General features: G+C 44.7%; 1 protein-coding gene across 1 annotated transcript in view; it reads right to left on the reverse strand.

Moving 5' to 3' along the window:
• Positions 1 to 16,477, reverse strand: part of HORMAD2 (HORMA domain containing 2) — a 599,551-nt gene that overhangs the window by 178,464 nt on the left and 404,610 nt on the right. The window contains exons 6-7 of the mRNA XM_086943209.1: positions 9,534 to 9,601; positions 5,603 to 5,754 (exon numbers count right to left, since the gene is read on the reverse strand). Coding sequence (XP_086799335.1) covers positions 5,603 to 5,754; positions 9,534 to 9,601 — 220 coding nt within the window. The remainder of the gene's footprint in view (positions 1 to 5,602; positions 5,755 to 9,533; positions 9,602 to 16,477) is intronic.

The following is a 16,477-nucleotide window of genomic DNA, read 5'->3' on the forward strand; positions in this document are numbered from 1 at the left end:
ACAAGCATGCCCCGGGGGACCACGCCCAGAGGGGCGGGACTTATAATGAATGCACAAAAGCCTGCCTGTTTGTTTCCTCACCTGTTGACCCGTGATCAAGAGCGCGGTGACGCTCGAAACGCGTTGGGTAATTCACTGAAGCTTGCAGAGGATTCATACGCTGTAACTGCTGCCTGCCTTTAAAAGCTGTTCAACTTCTCTGTTTGTGGTGTCACCAACTGGGGCAACCTGTTATTTTTGGATTTTGAGCGGCAGGCTCGGTCGCGGTGACACCCTGCTGCGTGTTTGCAGATCGGGTGCTTGGTAATCACTGACCCCTGGGGAACGGAGAAGGCTGCATGTCAGGATGTTTAAAAGACAGTGCTACAGGGTTTGTTTTCCTTCCTGCAAACCTATGGAACATTTGTTCAGGACACTCGAGAACAAAACGGCACCCACTTGGGAGTAACTACGAATACAAGCATGCCCCGGGGCACAAGCCCAGAGGGGCAGGACTTATAATGAATGCACAAAAGCCTGCCTGTTTGTTTCCTCACCTGTTGACCCGTGATCAAGAGCGCGATGACCCTCGAAACGCGTTGGGTAATTCACTGAAGCTTGCAGAGGATTCATACGCTGTAACTGCTGCCTGCCATTAAAAGCTGTTCAACTTCTCTGTGTGTGGTGTCACCAACTGGGGCAACCTGTTATTTTTGGATTTTGAGCGGCCGGCTCGGTCGCGGTGACACCCTGCTGCGTGTTTGCAGATCGGGTGCTTGGTAATCACCGAGCCCTGGGGAACGGAGAAGGCTGCATGTCAGGATGTTTAAAAGACAGTGCTACAGGGTTTGTTTTCCTTCCTGCAAACCTATGGAACATTTGTTCAGGACACTCGAGAACAAAACAGCACCCACTTGGGAGTAACTACGAATACAAGCATGCCCCGGGGCACACGCCCAGAGGGGCGGGACTTATAATGAATGCACAAAAGCCTGCCTGTTTGTTTCCTCACCTGTTGACCCGTGATCAAGAGCGCGGTGAAGCTTGAAACGCGTTGGGTAATTCACTGAAGCTTGCAGAGGATTCATACGCTGTAACTGCTGGCTGCCATTAAAAGCTGTTCAACTTCTCTGTGTGTGGTGTCACCAACTGGGGCAACCTGTTATTTTTGGATTTTGAGCGGCCGGCTCGGTCGCGGTGACACCCTGCTGCGTGTTTGCAGATCGGGTGCTTGGTAATCACCGAGCCCTGGGGAACAGAGAAGGCTGCATGTCAGGATGTTTAAAAGACAGTGCTACAGGGTTTGTTTTCCTTCCTGCAAACCTATGGAACATTTGTTCAGGACACTCAAGAACAAAACGGCACCCACTTGGGAGTAACTACGAATACAAGCATGCCCCGGGGCACACGCCCAGAGGGGCGGGGCTTATAATGAATGCACAAAAGCCTGCCGGTTTGTTTCCTAACCTGTTGACCCGTGATCAAGAGCGCGGTGACGCTCGAAACGCGTTGGGTAATTCACTGAAGCTTGCGGAGAATTCATACGCTGTAACTGCCGCCTGCCTTTAAAAGCTGTTCAACTTCTCTGTGTGTGGTGTCACCAACTGTGGCAACCTGTTATTTTTGGATTTTGAGAGGCCGGCTCGGTCGCGGTGGCACCCTCCTGCGTGTTTGCAGATCGGGTGCTTGGTAATCACCGAGCCCTGGGGAACGGAGAAGGCTGCATGTCAGGATGTTTAAAAGACAGTGCTACAGGGTTTGTTTTCCTTCCTGCAAACCTATGGAACATTTGTTCAGGACACTCGAGAACAAAACAGCACCCACTTGGGAGTAACTACGAATACAAGCATGCCCCGGGGCACACGCCCAGAGGGGCGGGACTTATAATGAATGCACAAAAGCCTGCCTGTTTGTTTCCTCACCTGTTGACCCGTGATCAAGAGCGCGGTGAAGCTCGAAACGCGTTGAGTAATTCACTGAAGCTTGCAGAGGATTCATACGCTGTAACTGCTGGCTGCCATTAAAAGCTGTTCAACTTCTCTGTGTGTGGTGTCACCAACTGGGGCAACCTGTTATTTTTGGATTTTGAGCAGCCGGCTCGGTCGCGGTGACACCCTGCTGCGTGTTTGCAGATCGGGTGCTTGGTAATCACCGAGCCCTGGGGAACGGAGAAGGCTGCATGTCAGGATGTTTAAAAGACAGTGCTACAGGGTTTGTTTTCCTTCCTGCAAACCTATGGAACATTTGTTCAGGACACTCGAGAACAAAATGGCACCCACTTGGGAGTAACTACGAATACAAGCATGCCCCGGGGCACACGCCCAGAGGGGTGGGACTTATAATGAATGCACAAAAGCCTGCCTGTTTGTTTCCTCACCTGTTGACCCGTGATCAAGAGCGCGGTGACGCTCGAAACGCGTTGGGTAATTCACTGAAGCTTGCAGACTGTAACTGCTGCCTGCCATTAAAAGCTGTTCAACTTCTCTGTGTGTGGTGTCACCAACTGGGGCAACCTGTTATTTTTGGATTTTGAGCGGCCGGCTCGGTCGCGGTGACACCCTGCTGCGTGTTTGCAGATCGGGTGCTTGGTAATCAACGAGCCCTGGGGAACGGAGAAGGCTGCATGTCAGGATGTTTAAAAGACAGTGCTACAGGATTTGTTTTCCTTCCTGCAAACCTATGGAACATTTGTTCAGGACACTCGAGAACAAAACGGCACCCACTTGGGAGTAACTACGAATACAAGCATGCCCCGGGGCACACGCCCAGAGTGGCGGGACTTATAATGAATGCACAAAAGCCTGCCTGTCTGTTTCCTCACCTGTTGACCCGTGATCAAGAGCACGGTGACGCTCGAAACGCGTTGGGTAATTCACTGAAGCTTGCAGAGGATTCATACGCTGTAACTGCTGCCTGCCATTAAAAGCTGTTCAACTTCTCTGTGTGTGGTGTCACCAACTGGGGCAACCTGTTATTTTTGGAGATATATATATATATATATATATATATATATATATATACACATATTCACAAATTCCGTTTCCGCCTCAAGGCTCGCTCGCTCTAAGCGCCCTCCCAAGCAGCACAGACACAAACCACAGATTAAGTGCTGTTCTTTATTGTAGCATTTGCGTGCAAGTTGCCATAACGTTTCGGCTAGCCCAGAGCCTTGTTCACATGACAAAGTGAAAGTGCATTTACTCCCTTATGTATGTTACAAAGCCCCCTGCACGTGACAGGGGACTTAGTAGCCATAGAAAACAGACTGTACAGCAAGCAACGATGGTACATTGGTAAAGAAAATCAAAACATATGGTTTACAATGCAGGTTAAAAATTGGAATATATAATAAATAACCTAATAACTGCAATAACGAAAACCATGTTTGATTAAAACAATAAGTCCTGCATATTCATTGTAAAAAGGGCTTAAAGTGCATCTTAATAGTCATCTAATACAAACAAGTACTAGATGCTAATGAGTGTCTAATTTAATGTGTCTCAATTCGAATTTGTAGATGAAAACATGCGTCAAAACATATAGACCAATGTAAAATGCATTCATGTCATCAACTGAACTAATGCTGTGCTGACTATATATGGACTACATATAGGTTGTCTGTTAGAATGTAAAATATTGGGATGAATCCCTGAGTGATCACAGACGGCATGTCTGATATCAACTGCAGGTCCCTGCAATTGAAAATACATAAAGGGAGTACAAAATGTTCAGTAAAGTGCTGAGTGATAAGTAGTGCAATATATAATCAAATATATAAGATATATCAGATAAGCAGCAGGAGTCAATACATAGGGGGTCAGCATGGTCGGACTGAGCCCAGTCTCGTCCATTAAAAAAGTCCTAAGTTTCTTTAAATAATCATGTAAAATGATATGAGCAACAGATATAGAAAAGTATTCAGTGCATGTGAGAAAACTTCACAGGTTATAAGAGAATATAGGTCACCACCTACTAGTTCTAAGAATGCATTACATCACAGTATTTAAAAAAGTCATGTTTGAATAAAAACCTCCTAAGATAATAAATAGTACATACAGTGATTAAAACCATATATATACATATATATATATATATATATATATATATATATATATATATATATATATATATATATATATATATATATATATATATATATATATATATATATATCCCAGCGTAGTTTTGGCAGAAAACCAAGCCCCAAACACGGCGGGCAACACGGCAGGGAATGCCACTCCCACAAGATTCCAACACAATCCAGTTTAAGAAAGTAAATAACTTCACTGGTGCCGTGGCCTCGTTTCATAAACGGTCTTTATTTTAGGCTTTCGGGCAAACCCGACGCGTTTCGCAGTTACCTCACTGCTTTGTCAAGGACCCTTGACAAAGCAGTGAGGTAACTGCGAAACGCGTCGGGTTTGCCCGAAAGCCTAAAATAAAGACCGTTTATGAAACGAGGCCACGGCACCAGTGAAGTTATTTACTTTCTTAAACTGGATTGTGTTGGATTATATATATATATATATATATATATATATATATATATTTTTTTTTTTTTTTTTTTTTTATTTTTTTCACTTATGATTATTGAAGCATGTTAAAGGATTAATGCATTTTGAAATAAATGATGCATACTTCGTGCCTCATGTCCTGACAAAATTGCTTGTGACACCTGTGCATATTTTCGATTGCTAACTTTTAGGAGCACTAAGTTTGCACTGTATTTGTCAAGTAGGTATGTAGGAAAGTGGGACAATACATTTTCAGACTGCCTTTATTTTGGAAATAGAATGGTGATAAGGTAAATTTGTCAGTATGGGGATTTTTATTACTAATTGAACAACGGGGAATGAGGTGGTAGAACGGATTCATATTGATTGAGTAGTTGGATATCTCTGCAGTTTTACAGCACGTTACACATTTTTAAGGCACAGGAATGGACCATGGATTGCCCAGATTTAAACGCTGCTCGTTTAAGACATAATTGAAACCTGGTTCCCCAAGTCCAAAGTCGGCAGCTCTAGCCGTTATTCCACCTATTCCAGCTTTGTTTTACAAATCTATGTGTGGAAAAATGTAATAATGCTATTCATTTTTATTTTCTTTGTATCTGTAAAGCTTGCTAATGCGGACAGCTGGGCAGTGGCGTAGGAAGGGGGGTGTCATCACTGAGAGGGTGACAAACTGGCAAAATATATGTATTATAAACACATATTTTTGCCATCTTGTCACACCGGGGGTGACAAGAAATTTTCCGCACCGGGTACCACCTGACCTTGCTACGTATGGGGTGCTTTACGGAAGAGATAAAAACCTGCAATGGCAAGACAAATTATTGAGAAAACTGTAAAGCTGCCGTGCTCCAGAATGACTGAAAATCCAAGCGGCAGCATAGGGTGCACAAGCCGAGCGTAGACTGAGAGGTGGGTCCAGTCTTAGATTTTCTGTGTATGAAGTTAGATTCGTATACTGTTCTAGTCGGGTGGCAATTTGGCATGATCTGTGGCGCATTATTTTTTGTTTAAGACAATGAATTTTAAAGAGTTACATGTTTTCTTTCGTAATACACTTTTTAAGAAATGGTGAAAATACAGCTCTCGGAATATGATTCAGACCTTACCGTCATTGTAGTAAAATAGTTTCATAGTCATGGTGACATCATTAGGAAGAGGCCCAAGGTTCTGCATCACCATATACAGTTTTCGGGTAAGCAGGGTACTTGCATGTTTTATTTCTTGACACCTTGTAATGCCTTCTAACCTCATGCCTTCACTGTAGAAAAAGACCCATAAGACAATAATACACAGTTACTGCAGATGCAATTATGCTTGTGGGACATACACAACACCCCTATATCTGAGAATAGAGAAACATGCCATGTTAGAGTGCTTGGTGAGGGGATTAAACGCTTCGAGCACGACATCAAATGTACAAGATTTCTTTGAGTAAGGGCTAAGAGTCCAGTATCAATGTTTTATTTTGAGAACGATTATTGCTTCAAAACTTTTTTATCTGTAGAAATTATTCTCTAATGTGGGTACCCTTCACAGTCACATGGATGCATTCACTGTCAAATACACCGACCTGGCTGCTTCAGAATATATCATACAGCGTTTTGGTTCATATCATACCTTGCCATACCTTACGGTACTGCACTGTATCGTATCATATCATATCATACCAGATAATCAGGTGTCCGTTATCCAGTAATGAAGGAGCGATGTATTAATGGATCAATTCTGTCACTGACCGGCTGAGCTTTGTGAGCACTTGCTCCCGCCTGCATCCACAGGCCAGTTAAAATAAGTTTACCTGAAGTAACTTTCCCTCCTCCTTTACTATTCTCAGTGTTCTGTGTGAAGTGACATAGCAGCTCAGTTTTCTTGCTTTACTTTACGCTATCTACTACATGTAAAATCGGTTTGGTATTGTCACTGCTGTCGCTCCCTGGTATAAACCCAGCTTAATCAAGGTTTATCAATCCATGCATAAGAACGTCCAATCTATGTGCCACACACATCCTGTGAAAAGTGTTGTAACCTGGGAGACTGGCATTTATGAAGTACATACTCCTTGGTCTTTAGGGAACACTTTGATGGAAGCTTCCAGGAGACTGAGGAAAAGCACTTCCATGAAGGAATGTGTGATGAGCACTTCCTGCACTAAAGGATGGCAGTGGAAACATCTGCTTTGTGCACAGAGCTCGCTCTATTAAAAATATTGCATGAAACCTCATCAGTTCCAACTGGCAAAGATGTCCCAGTGGAGATACCTGGAAAAAATCAATTGTAACACTTTCCACTGAACCTATTTACCTTCATATATGAGTTAAGGCAATGTGAAGAGACCCAGTAATGTTCATTGATGTTTTTATTTAATTTCAACGTGATTTATTTTCCAAGAGCTTTTCTCAATCAATTAATGAAATCTTTATTCGATTATGCATCATAATCTTAAAACATAAAAACATAAGAATCAAGTAAAACCGTTAAAAACATTAAAATATACAACCACTGTATTGAGCTTAGATCGCACATTCTACAGACAAAAGCTTTTTGTATTTTTATGTTCAATTTATTGTACTTTTTTGTGAATGCATTCTTTAAAAAACATACATAAATTTCACAAACAATACTACAATAATTACAAAAACATTACAATATTATGAACCTCAATGCCCCCGATAGAAGCCTAGGTAGTTTCAGGATGTTTTACCTACATTTGTCCTACCACTGTTCTACATAACGGTTCTGGCGCTGACCTTTTACCCAGTTAGCTGCAGCATAAATGTCATGTGGTTTTCTCTCAAAACCAGCCTCATTTATAATGCATGAGGATTCTCAGTATCACAGCAGGATTACCATCTTCTGCATAATAACTCTGAATAAGGGTCACCACTATCGTCATGCTTGGCCAACATGCCCACAAGTACAATGACACATATAGGTAAAACCCCTGAGGGTACTATTCGGGTATATAAGTACCAAATCTTCACTGGGTAAAACTAGAGGAGAAAAAGATTTCCATGCTGACACGCTGACGTGCGACGCTGAGGTCTCTACACGCAGACACTCCAGCACGCAGTGGTCTGACATCCCTTGCAGGTTGTCCCTATCGAGACCAAGAAGGGGTCCTTTGCTATCGGACATCTGGTAATGGGGAAGGCTCTATACTAAGGGGATTCTTGGCTATACACCTACATACATGCTAGGTTCACTTAGGTAAATCTAGTTAGGGCTTGCATTGTAGGAGTACGCATTTTATTATTATGTATCATGTGTCCGCATATATTCATTGTTTTAAAATTCTACGTTTTCTTTACTTGGTTGGTGCTTATAACCGTATCCATATGTTTCTGTCTAATGGCTGTTGCAGCACACCTATTTTATACTAGAATGACACTGCTTCAATAAACTTATTGAAAACGTCCCCACTGTTTATTCTGTATATCTCTCTGAGTGAGCATGAGTGACTGAGCGAAAAGTACTGTACTGTTTCCACGATCCCTGCGGGGTCATCATGTTCGATAGTTGCCAGAAACATTTCGCTCCTTGGTAAGAGGAGCTCATAGTGGCACTGAGAGCTAACTGGTCTACAGACTAACATATCCTTTGGGGGTGCTGGAATCAGTCTGGACACCAATCCCTTAGTTTATGTTGCCTAAAAGTGCAGATCCTATATAGATTTGTCGGAACTACACGACAACAATACAATACAATACACCATTTGATCACCCCACTCGCCAATCACTACCTCTCACACATACATCACACCTGTACAATCCAAATATACAATTGTTTTAAGTTCCCAGAACAAAAAATAATTGAACAGACAACCAAGGAGACTATTGTTCAGCCTTTCATTGATGTGTCTCGAACTGGGTATTTCCAGAAATTCTGTCAATGCACGTTTTAGTGGAGTACAAAATCTTTAACTTCCTTCTTCAGAACCTATTACACTAAGTTTTCTTATTTAACCCAATCCACTGGGTGGGGTAAACTAGTCATATAGGTCTTAGGAAGTTGCTGCACTCATACTTCCCCAAATACTCATTTTGCTTGGGGTAAAGTACTGCATCCCCAACAAGTGGTCCATTTTTCAAACAGTAAAATGGCTCAACCCATACAGTAAGACAGAGACTCAGACTATGATAGCATTTTGCTTGAGACTTATCACAGAGGGCAATTTAGGAGATGCTTATTTCCATGATTGTTGCTCCAACTTGTTCCTCAAAGTTGGTGGTGCTGACATGCATATCTATTTTTGTGCAGAGTTCTCTGCCCCAACAGCAGAGACTCCTCATTTGTAAACTTACTATTAAAATGCAGTTTTGTGAATACCAAAAAAAGAGTAAACTTAAACAAACATGCAAGTTTATTTTTGTGAATCAGGTCCCTAGTCTTTGTGATAGTGTGGCACATTTTACCTTAGAAGATGGCTTGAAAGGCTGGTCAACAGTCCTTATGTCTGCCTGTCTGGCCAGTTAATGCAGTTTGTGAACTTCCAGAACTGAGACCGCCATATCACTCTGGTGTCATGTACTTTACATAACTCAAAAACTAGTACATGTGACACACCACCCCTCTATGCACACTCCACTGCTCCTAAAGAGTCAGGAGAATCATAGACAGCGTATGAGTAGTCGCAACAGAGGACCCAGGACAAAAGAAGGGGCAGATTCAATCATTTAGCTCCGTGAGATAAATTAATAAAGTGCATAGTGCCAACCACTGAAAGGAAACAAAGGTTAAGGCACTATATCAGTGCAGTGAACTGAACTAAACAGAGTGATATTGTTCAACAAATCCATGATTGAGCATCCCTAGATTCTAATAAAAAGCATATGGGAGTTTAATGGAATAATATGTAATTAGAGTTTTCATTTAAATATGCTTGATTCAAAGAAAGGAGATATATACATATATCTATATATTGAATTTGGTAATGTGCACAAATCACCCCAACCAGGTTGCAGAGAAATAAAATGTTAAAGATTCCTGCTATGGAACCCTTTTGAGCTTTAATAACATCAGAAATGTAAAGAGCCATACCTGCTTAGATCCATTTGCGGTCCATTGCTTGTATATCGAAAATTGAATTGATACAACTCAGTCACACTCTAGAAACCAAAAAAAGTTACTCACAATATGCAATATAAAAATACATGAGTTTACTTTTTTAAGTGCTATTGATTTTAACACTACAAAACAATCAAACATACTAAAGGTTCGTAGCTCAAACATCAGTCAACACACTGAGATCATTCAAAATATATCAATTATTATCATTATGAAGTGGCCATTATTGATAAAATCTATTATAATCAATTCCCAGGTAATAGGAACTGCTTTAGATGTAACAGACCCTTTGGACGAGTACTGTCTGCTTTAAGTCCTTACTTGTCTGTATATAATACTTGATAAAAAAATCTAATATTCCTTAAAATAGCAAGAGCTGTTCCTGCCAGGCAGCTATGTTGGTTACCTTTCTTCTCCTAATAGGATTCCATCATAAATTATTGACCAGCAAGAAGAAACAGTAAAGCTCATTCTTTAACACGTCCTAGTGATTCCCATGCCCATTATTAATGTAGAATTATATATATATATATATATATATATATATATATATATATATATATATATATATATATATATATATATGCGTAACTGCTTCCAAAATACGCACGCTCTCAGAAAATACAGAATCCGTGGATTAGTAGTGTAAACTGCTGTTTATTGCACACAACGCGTTTCACCGAAAGGCTTGATCACGTGTACAACGACACCATAGAAACTAACCTAAATAGCACGGCATGTCCGCAACATAGAAAACGGCTTCTAGGTATCATCCCTGCCATTATTGAATGTCATATATGCATGGAAACCAAAGTAAAATGAAACTCATAGTTAGCGCTGTTGGACGATTTCATGTGGTCATCTCATAATATGCGTCAGGGAGATCGCCGATAAATTCACCTATATTCCTGTAACCTATATAAATAATCGATTTTCAGGTATCATGGAAATATATATATATATATATATATATATTTTTTTTTTTCACAGCTCCTTCACCGCCGCCGCTCCACAGCGTCCCGGGTGCTCCAAGCCATCGCTGGTGAGGCGCTTAGGTATCGCAACACACTTCCAAACGATTATGTTCAGAAAAAACGGCAAGCACTCCGATGTCGTGATCATACAAATAAATTTATTTCCAAATTTGTATGATCACGACATCGGAGTGCTTGCAGTTTTTTCCGAACATAATCGTTTGGAAGTGTGTTGCGATATATATATATATGTTTAAGTTCAAGTTCAGTGATTTGTATAGCGCACTACTCACCCAGAGGGTCTCAAGGCGCTTGAGTGAGGGTGGGTGCATTATTTATCGAATAGCCAGGTTTTTAGCTGCTTTCTGAAGGAGAGGTGGTTCTGTGTGAGGCAGAGGTGAGTGGGGAGAGAATTCCAGGTTTTGGCCGCTAAGTAGGAGAAAGATCTTCCTCCTATGGTGGATCTATTGATGCGCGGGATTGTGGCGAGGGCTTGATTGGATGAACGTAGTTGGCGGGTGGGTGTGTAGAAGGACAGTCGTTTGTTGAGGCATTCGGGTCCTAGGTCGTAGAGGGCCTTGTGTGCGTGGGTGAGGAGACGGAACCTTATTCTCTTGTTGACGGGAAGCCAGTGGAGATCTTTCAGGTGACCGGAAATGTGAGCTTGACGGGGGATGTCCAGTATGAGTCTGGCTGAGGCGTTTTGGATCCGTTGGAGTTTTTTCTGTAGTTTGGCTGTGGTTCCGGCATAGAGGGTGTTTCCATAATCTAGTCGGCTAGTGACTAGTGCATGGGTGACTGTCTTTCTTGTTTCGGTGGGGATCCAGCGGAAGATTTTTTTGAGCATGCGTAGGATGTTGAAGCATGATGATGAGACGGCGTTGACTTGTCTGGTCATCGATAGGGAGGAGTCTAGGATGAAGCCCAGGTTACGTGCGTGATCTGTAGGTATGGGTGCTGTGCCCAGAACTGGTGGCCACCATGAGTCGTCCCATGCAGAGGGGGATGATCCTAAGATGAGCACTTCCGTTTTGTCTGAGTTTAGTTTTAAACAACTGTTCTTCATCCATTCGGATACTTCTTTCATTCCTTCGTGTAGATTGGTTTTGGCGGTGTTAGGGTCTTTGGTGAGGGAGAGGATCAGCTGGGTGTCGTCTGCGTAGGAGATGATGTTGAGGTTGTGTTGTCGCGCGATGGGACTCATGTACACATTGAAGAGGGTGGGACTGAGTGATGATCCTTGTGGCACGCCGCAGATGACTTCGGTTGCCTCTGATTTGAATGGGGGGAGGCGGACTCTCTGGGTTCTTCCGGCGAGGAACGAGATGATCCAGTCCAACGCTTTTCCTTGTATTCCGACGTTGCTGAGACGTTGTATGAGGGTGTTATGACAGACTGTGTCGACGGCGGCAGAGAGGTCAAGTAGGATGAGGGCAACTGTTTCTCCGTTGTCCAGTAGCGTTCGGATGTCGTCTGTAGCAGCGATGAGGGCGGTTTCGGTGCTGTTTTTGGCTCGGAAGCCGGACTGTGAGGGGTCAAGTGAATTGTTGGATTCAAGGAAGGCGGCGAGCTGGCTATTGACGGCTTTCTCGATGACTTTGGCTGGGAAGGGGAGGAGTGAGATGGGGCGGTAGTTCTTAAGTTCAGAGGGGTCTGCTGTGGGTTTCTTCAGAAGGGCGCTGAGTTCGGCATGTTTCCAGTTTTCTGGGAAGGTAGCGGAGTTGAAGGAGCAGTTGATGACATCGCAAAGCTGGGGTGCGGTGATGGAGTCTGCTTTGTTGAAAATGTGGTGGGGACATGGGTCGGTTGGCGATCCTGAGTGGATGGAGTTCATCAGGCGTATGGTGTCTTCAGTCGTGATTGGGTTCCAGGCGCAAAGGTTGTGAGAGTGCTGTTTTGGTTCGGAGGTGGGTGAAGTGGGTTGTTCTTCGGACAGGTTTCCAAAGCTGTTATGAATGTCAGCGATTTTGTTGTGGAAGAAAGAGGATAGAGAGTCGCAGAGGTCTTGGGAGGGAGTGATGTCGTTGGTGCCGGCGGTGGGGTTGGTAAATTCTCTGACGATGTTGAATAATTCTTTGCTGTTGTGGGTGTTGTTGTCGAGTCGATCCTTGAATGTTGATTTCTTGGTGGATCGGATCAATTGTGGTGTTTGCGGGTGGCGTCCTTGAAGGTGGTCAGGTTGTTAGTGGTTGGGTTTTTTCTCCAGGTTTTCTCGAAGGTACGACATAACTTCTTGGATTTCTTAAGGTCATCGTTGAACCAAGGGGCCTTTTTGCTACCTTGTTTGATCTGGTGGTTCTTCAAGGGTGCTAATTTGTCAGCGCTGTGGGTGATCCATTTTGTGAGTTTGGTGGCAGCTTGATTTGGGTCCGATGATATGGCTGGGGGGTTTTGGTTAAGCGATGTGAAGAGTTGGTCGGTGGTGATTTTGTTCCAGTTTTTTCGAGGGATAGGTTGTGGTGGGATGTGGGTCGTGGTCTTTTTGTAGCTGAAGTGAACGCAGCTGTGGTCCGTCCAATGGAGAGCTGTGGTGTGATCGAAGGAGATGTGTTTGCTGGAGGTGAAGATAGGGTCTAGCGTGTGTCCGGCTAAGTGGGTGGGGGTGTCAACAAGTTGTTTGAGTCCGAGATTGGCCAGGTTGTCAAGAAGGGTGGTGGTGTTGTTGTCGTTATTCTTTTCCAGGTGGAAGTTGAGGTCTCCCAGTAGAATGTAGTTCTCGGAGGTGAGGGCATGTGGGCTGATGAAGTCAGTGATGTCTTCATTAAATTGTGTGCGGGTTCCTGGTGGTCTGTAGATGAGGGTGCCTCTAAGTGTGGTCCTGGGGTCGGGTTGGATCTGGAAGTGAAGGTGTTTGGCGGTCGCGAGGTTATCGTCGGAGCTGGTCGTGATTCGGATGGTGTTCTTATGGGCGATGGCGATGCCTCCTCCTGTTTGGTTGGTGCGGTCTTTTCGGATGATCTTGTAAGCGTCCGGGATGGCTATGACGATGTCGGGTGCTGATGCTGCGTTCATCCAGGTTTCTGTAAGGTAGGAAATGTCCGGTGATGTGGTGTCGAGTAGGTCCCAGAGTTCAGTGGCGTGTTTGTGGACCGAGCGGGTGTTCAGCAGGATGCACTTCAGGTGGTTATGGTCGGAGCTGTGTTTGGAGGAGGAGGATTTGGTGTGGGTCCTGATGCAGTCGAACTTGCATGAGTGGCATGCGAATGGTCCGTGGGTGTGTCCTGGGGTAGCTACGCAGCATTGTGGGGTGCGTCCGGGGTTAAGGGCAAGGAGAGTAGCGGCGTCATACGTTAAGCGAGTGGAGTGGGTATTGCGAGGACCAGGGGGTCGGGCGCGGTCCAGGCGCGGATGGGCGTAGACGGGCTTAACTTTGGCGCACCTTCGGCGCGAATGGGGCGCTTCCGCTGCGCGTGAACGCTGCGCGCAGAAGCATCAGTCATATGTGGATAGTGGAGGGAGAGGGGCGAGGGAGGAGCAGCTGGAAGGCGGGGGCGGGGTGGAGAGGACGGGCTCCGAGGCACAACAACCCCAAAATGGCAGCGTAATCGAAACTGGAACCGGTTGGGGCAACAAACAACACGAATAGGCACACTTAAATTTAATTTTAATCTAGCTGGTAATGCGAGCGCTACGTGAGGCAAGGCGAGGCATGTGAAATATGCAAAGGCAGGAATACTCGATGAGGCAATGCGACCAATGCCGGCGTCAGGCAACAGAATTAAACAATTAATGCAGAGCGAGCAGCACAGTGATATGGATGTAGGCAACGGAAATAAACAATTAATGCAGAGCGAGCAGCAAAGCGATATGGATATAGGCAACAGAAATAAACAATTAATGCTGAGCGAGCAGCACAACGATACCAATGCAGGCAATGGTACAGGCGTGCTGTGTTGAGCAATGCGAGCAGCACAGAGATAGCAGCGAGGGCCAGGGGCCATGGGGAGCGACCGCTTCTGACGGAGTCAGGACGGTCACAGCGCTAACACCAGACGGGCGAGCCTAGAGAGTCAGCGGGAGGAAGGAGCCGCTGGGAGGCAGGGGCGGGGTGGAGAGGACGGGCTCTGAGGTACAACAACCCCAAAATGGCAGCGTAATCGAAACCGGAACCGGTTGGGGCAACAAACAACACGAATAGGCACACTTAAATTTAATTTTAATCTAGCTGGTAATGCGAGTGCTACGCGAGGGGAGGCGTGTAAAATATGCAAAGGCAGGAATACTCGATGATGCAATGCGACGAATGCTGGCGTCAGGCAACAGAATTAAACAATGAATGCAGAGCGAGCAGCACAGTGATATGGATATAGGCAACAGAAATAAACAATTGATGCAGAGCGAGCAGCACAGCGATGTCGATATAGGCAACAGAAATAAACAATTAATGCAGAGCGAGCAGCACAGCGATGTTGATATACGCAACAGAAATAAACAATTAATGCTGAGCGGGCAGCCCAACGATACCAATGCAGGCAATGGTACAGGCGTGATGTGTTGAGCAATGCGAGCAGCACAGAGATAGCAGCAAGGGCCAGGGGCCGTGGGGAGCGACCGCTTCTGACAGAGTCAGGACGGTATATATATATATATATATATATACATATGTATGTATGTATATATATATATATATATATATATATATATATATATATATATATATATACTCCTCCAATCCTGCTTTCAGTTAAAACAGGTCTGACACATGCTCGGGTTGCCAAACTGAATTTTATTGCCACCGGTGCACTTTTGCCAACGTCGCGATGTCCACTATTACAGCGTCTGGCAGACGCGTTTCGGCGTGTGCCTCATCAGTGCCAGGTAAGTGCTGAATGTGTCATGATGAATCATTTCGCGGGGCTGCTGTTTGAATACACCGAGTGTTCTCATTGGCTGGGACTCATAGATGTAGAAAGCAGACAGGGAAAGTTCCACCGATGATCAATGTCGCTGTAATCCCAACCACGAGACCTCGGGCACAGTACACCAAGTCCTGCAATGTGGAACAAACAAACCAAGCAGTCAGATTGTGGTACAGTGACCCATCTTCACACATGATAATGCATTTTCTGCTTCGCCTGCTCCTTTGAAATTGCAGGAACGAACAGGTGGAATATCATCACAGCCGGGCATTCCTTTAAGCAGACAGCCTGCCTGCTCCCTCTCCCCAGTACCTCCAAGACACTTCAGGCTGGGGGGGCGCCGCTATGTGCATTCTAAGCACTCAAAGTCAAAGGTTTGTTGTTTATGTTGCGGTGCTCCTGAACGAGGGGCGTGTCAGAAATTGCGGAGCCGACCTCCGCCTCACATACTCCTCCAATCCTGCTTTCAGTTAAAACAGGTCTGACACATGCTCGGGTTGCCAAACTGAATTTTATTGCCACCGGTGCACTTTTGCCAACGTCGCGATGTCCACTAATACAGCGTCTGGCAGACGCGTTTCGGCGTGTGCCTCATCAGTGCCAGGTAAGTGCTGAATGTGTCATGATGAATCATTCGCGGGGCTGCTGTTTGAATACACCGAGTGTTCTCATTGGCTGTGACTCATAGATGTAGAAAGCAGACAGGGGAAAGTTCCTCCGATGATCAATGTCGCTGTAATCCCAACCACGAGACCTCGGGCACAGTACACCAAGTCCTGCAATGTGGAACAAACAAACCAAGCAGTCAGATTGTGGTACAGTGACCCATCTTCACACATGATAATGCATTTTCTGCTTCGCCTGCTCCTTTGAAATTGCAGGAACGAACAGGTGGAATATCATCACAGCCGGGCATTCCTTTAAGCAGACAGCCTGCCTGCTCCCTCTCCCCAGTACCTCCAAGACACTTCAGGCTGGGGGGGCGCCGCTATGTGCCTTCTAAGCACTCAAAGTCACAGGTTTGTCGGTTATGTTGCGGTGCTCCTGAACGAGGGGTGTGTCAGAAATTGCGGAGCCGACCTCC

Source organism: Lissotriton vulgaris, chromosome 11, assembly GCF_964263255.1.
Source record: "Lissotriton vulgaris chromosome 11, aLisVul1.2, whole genome shotgun sequence".
In the NCBI taxonomy this organism is placed as follows: Eukaryota; Metazoa; Chordata; class Amphibia; order Caudata; family Salamandridae; genus Lissotriton; species Lissotriton vulgaris.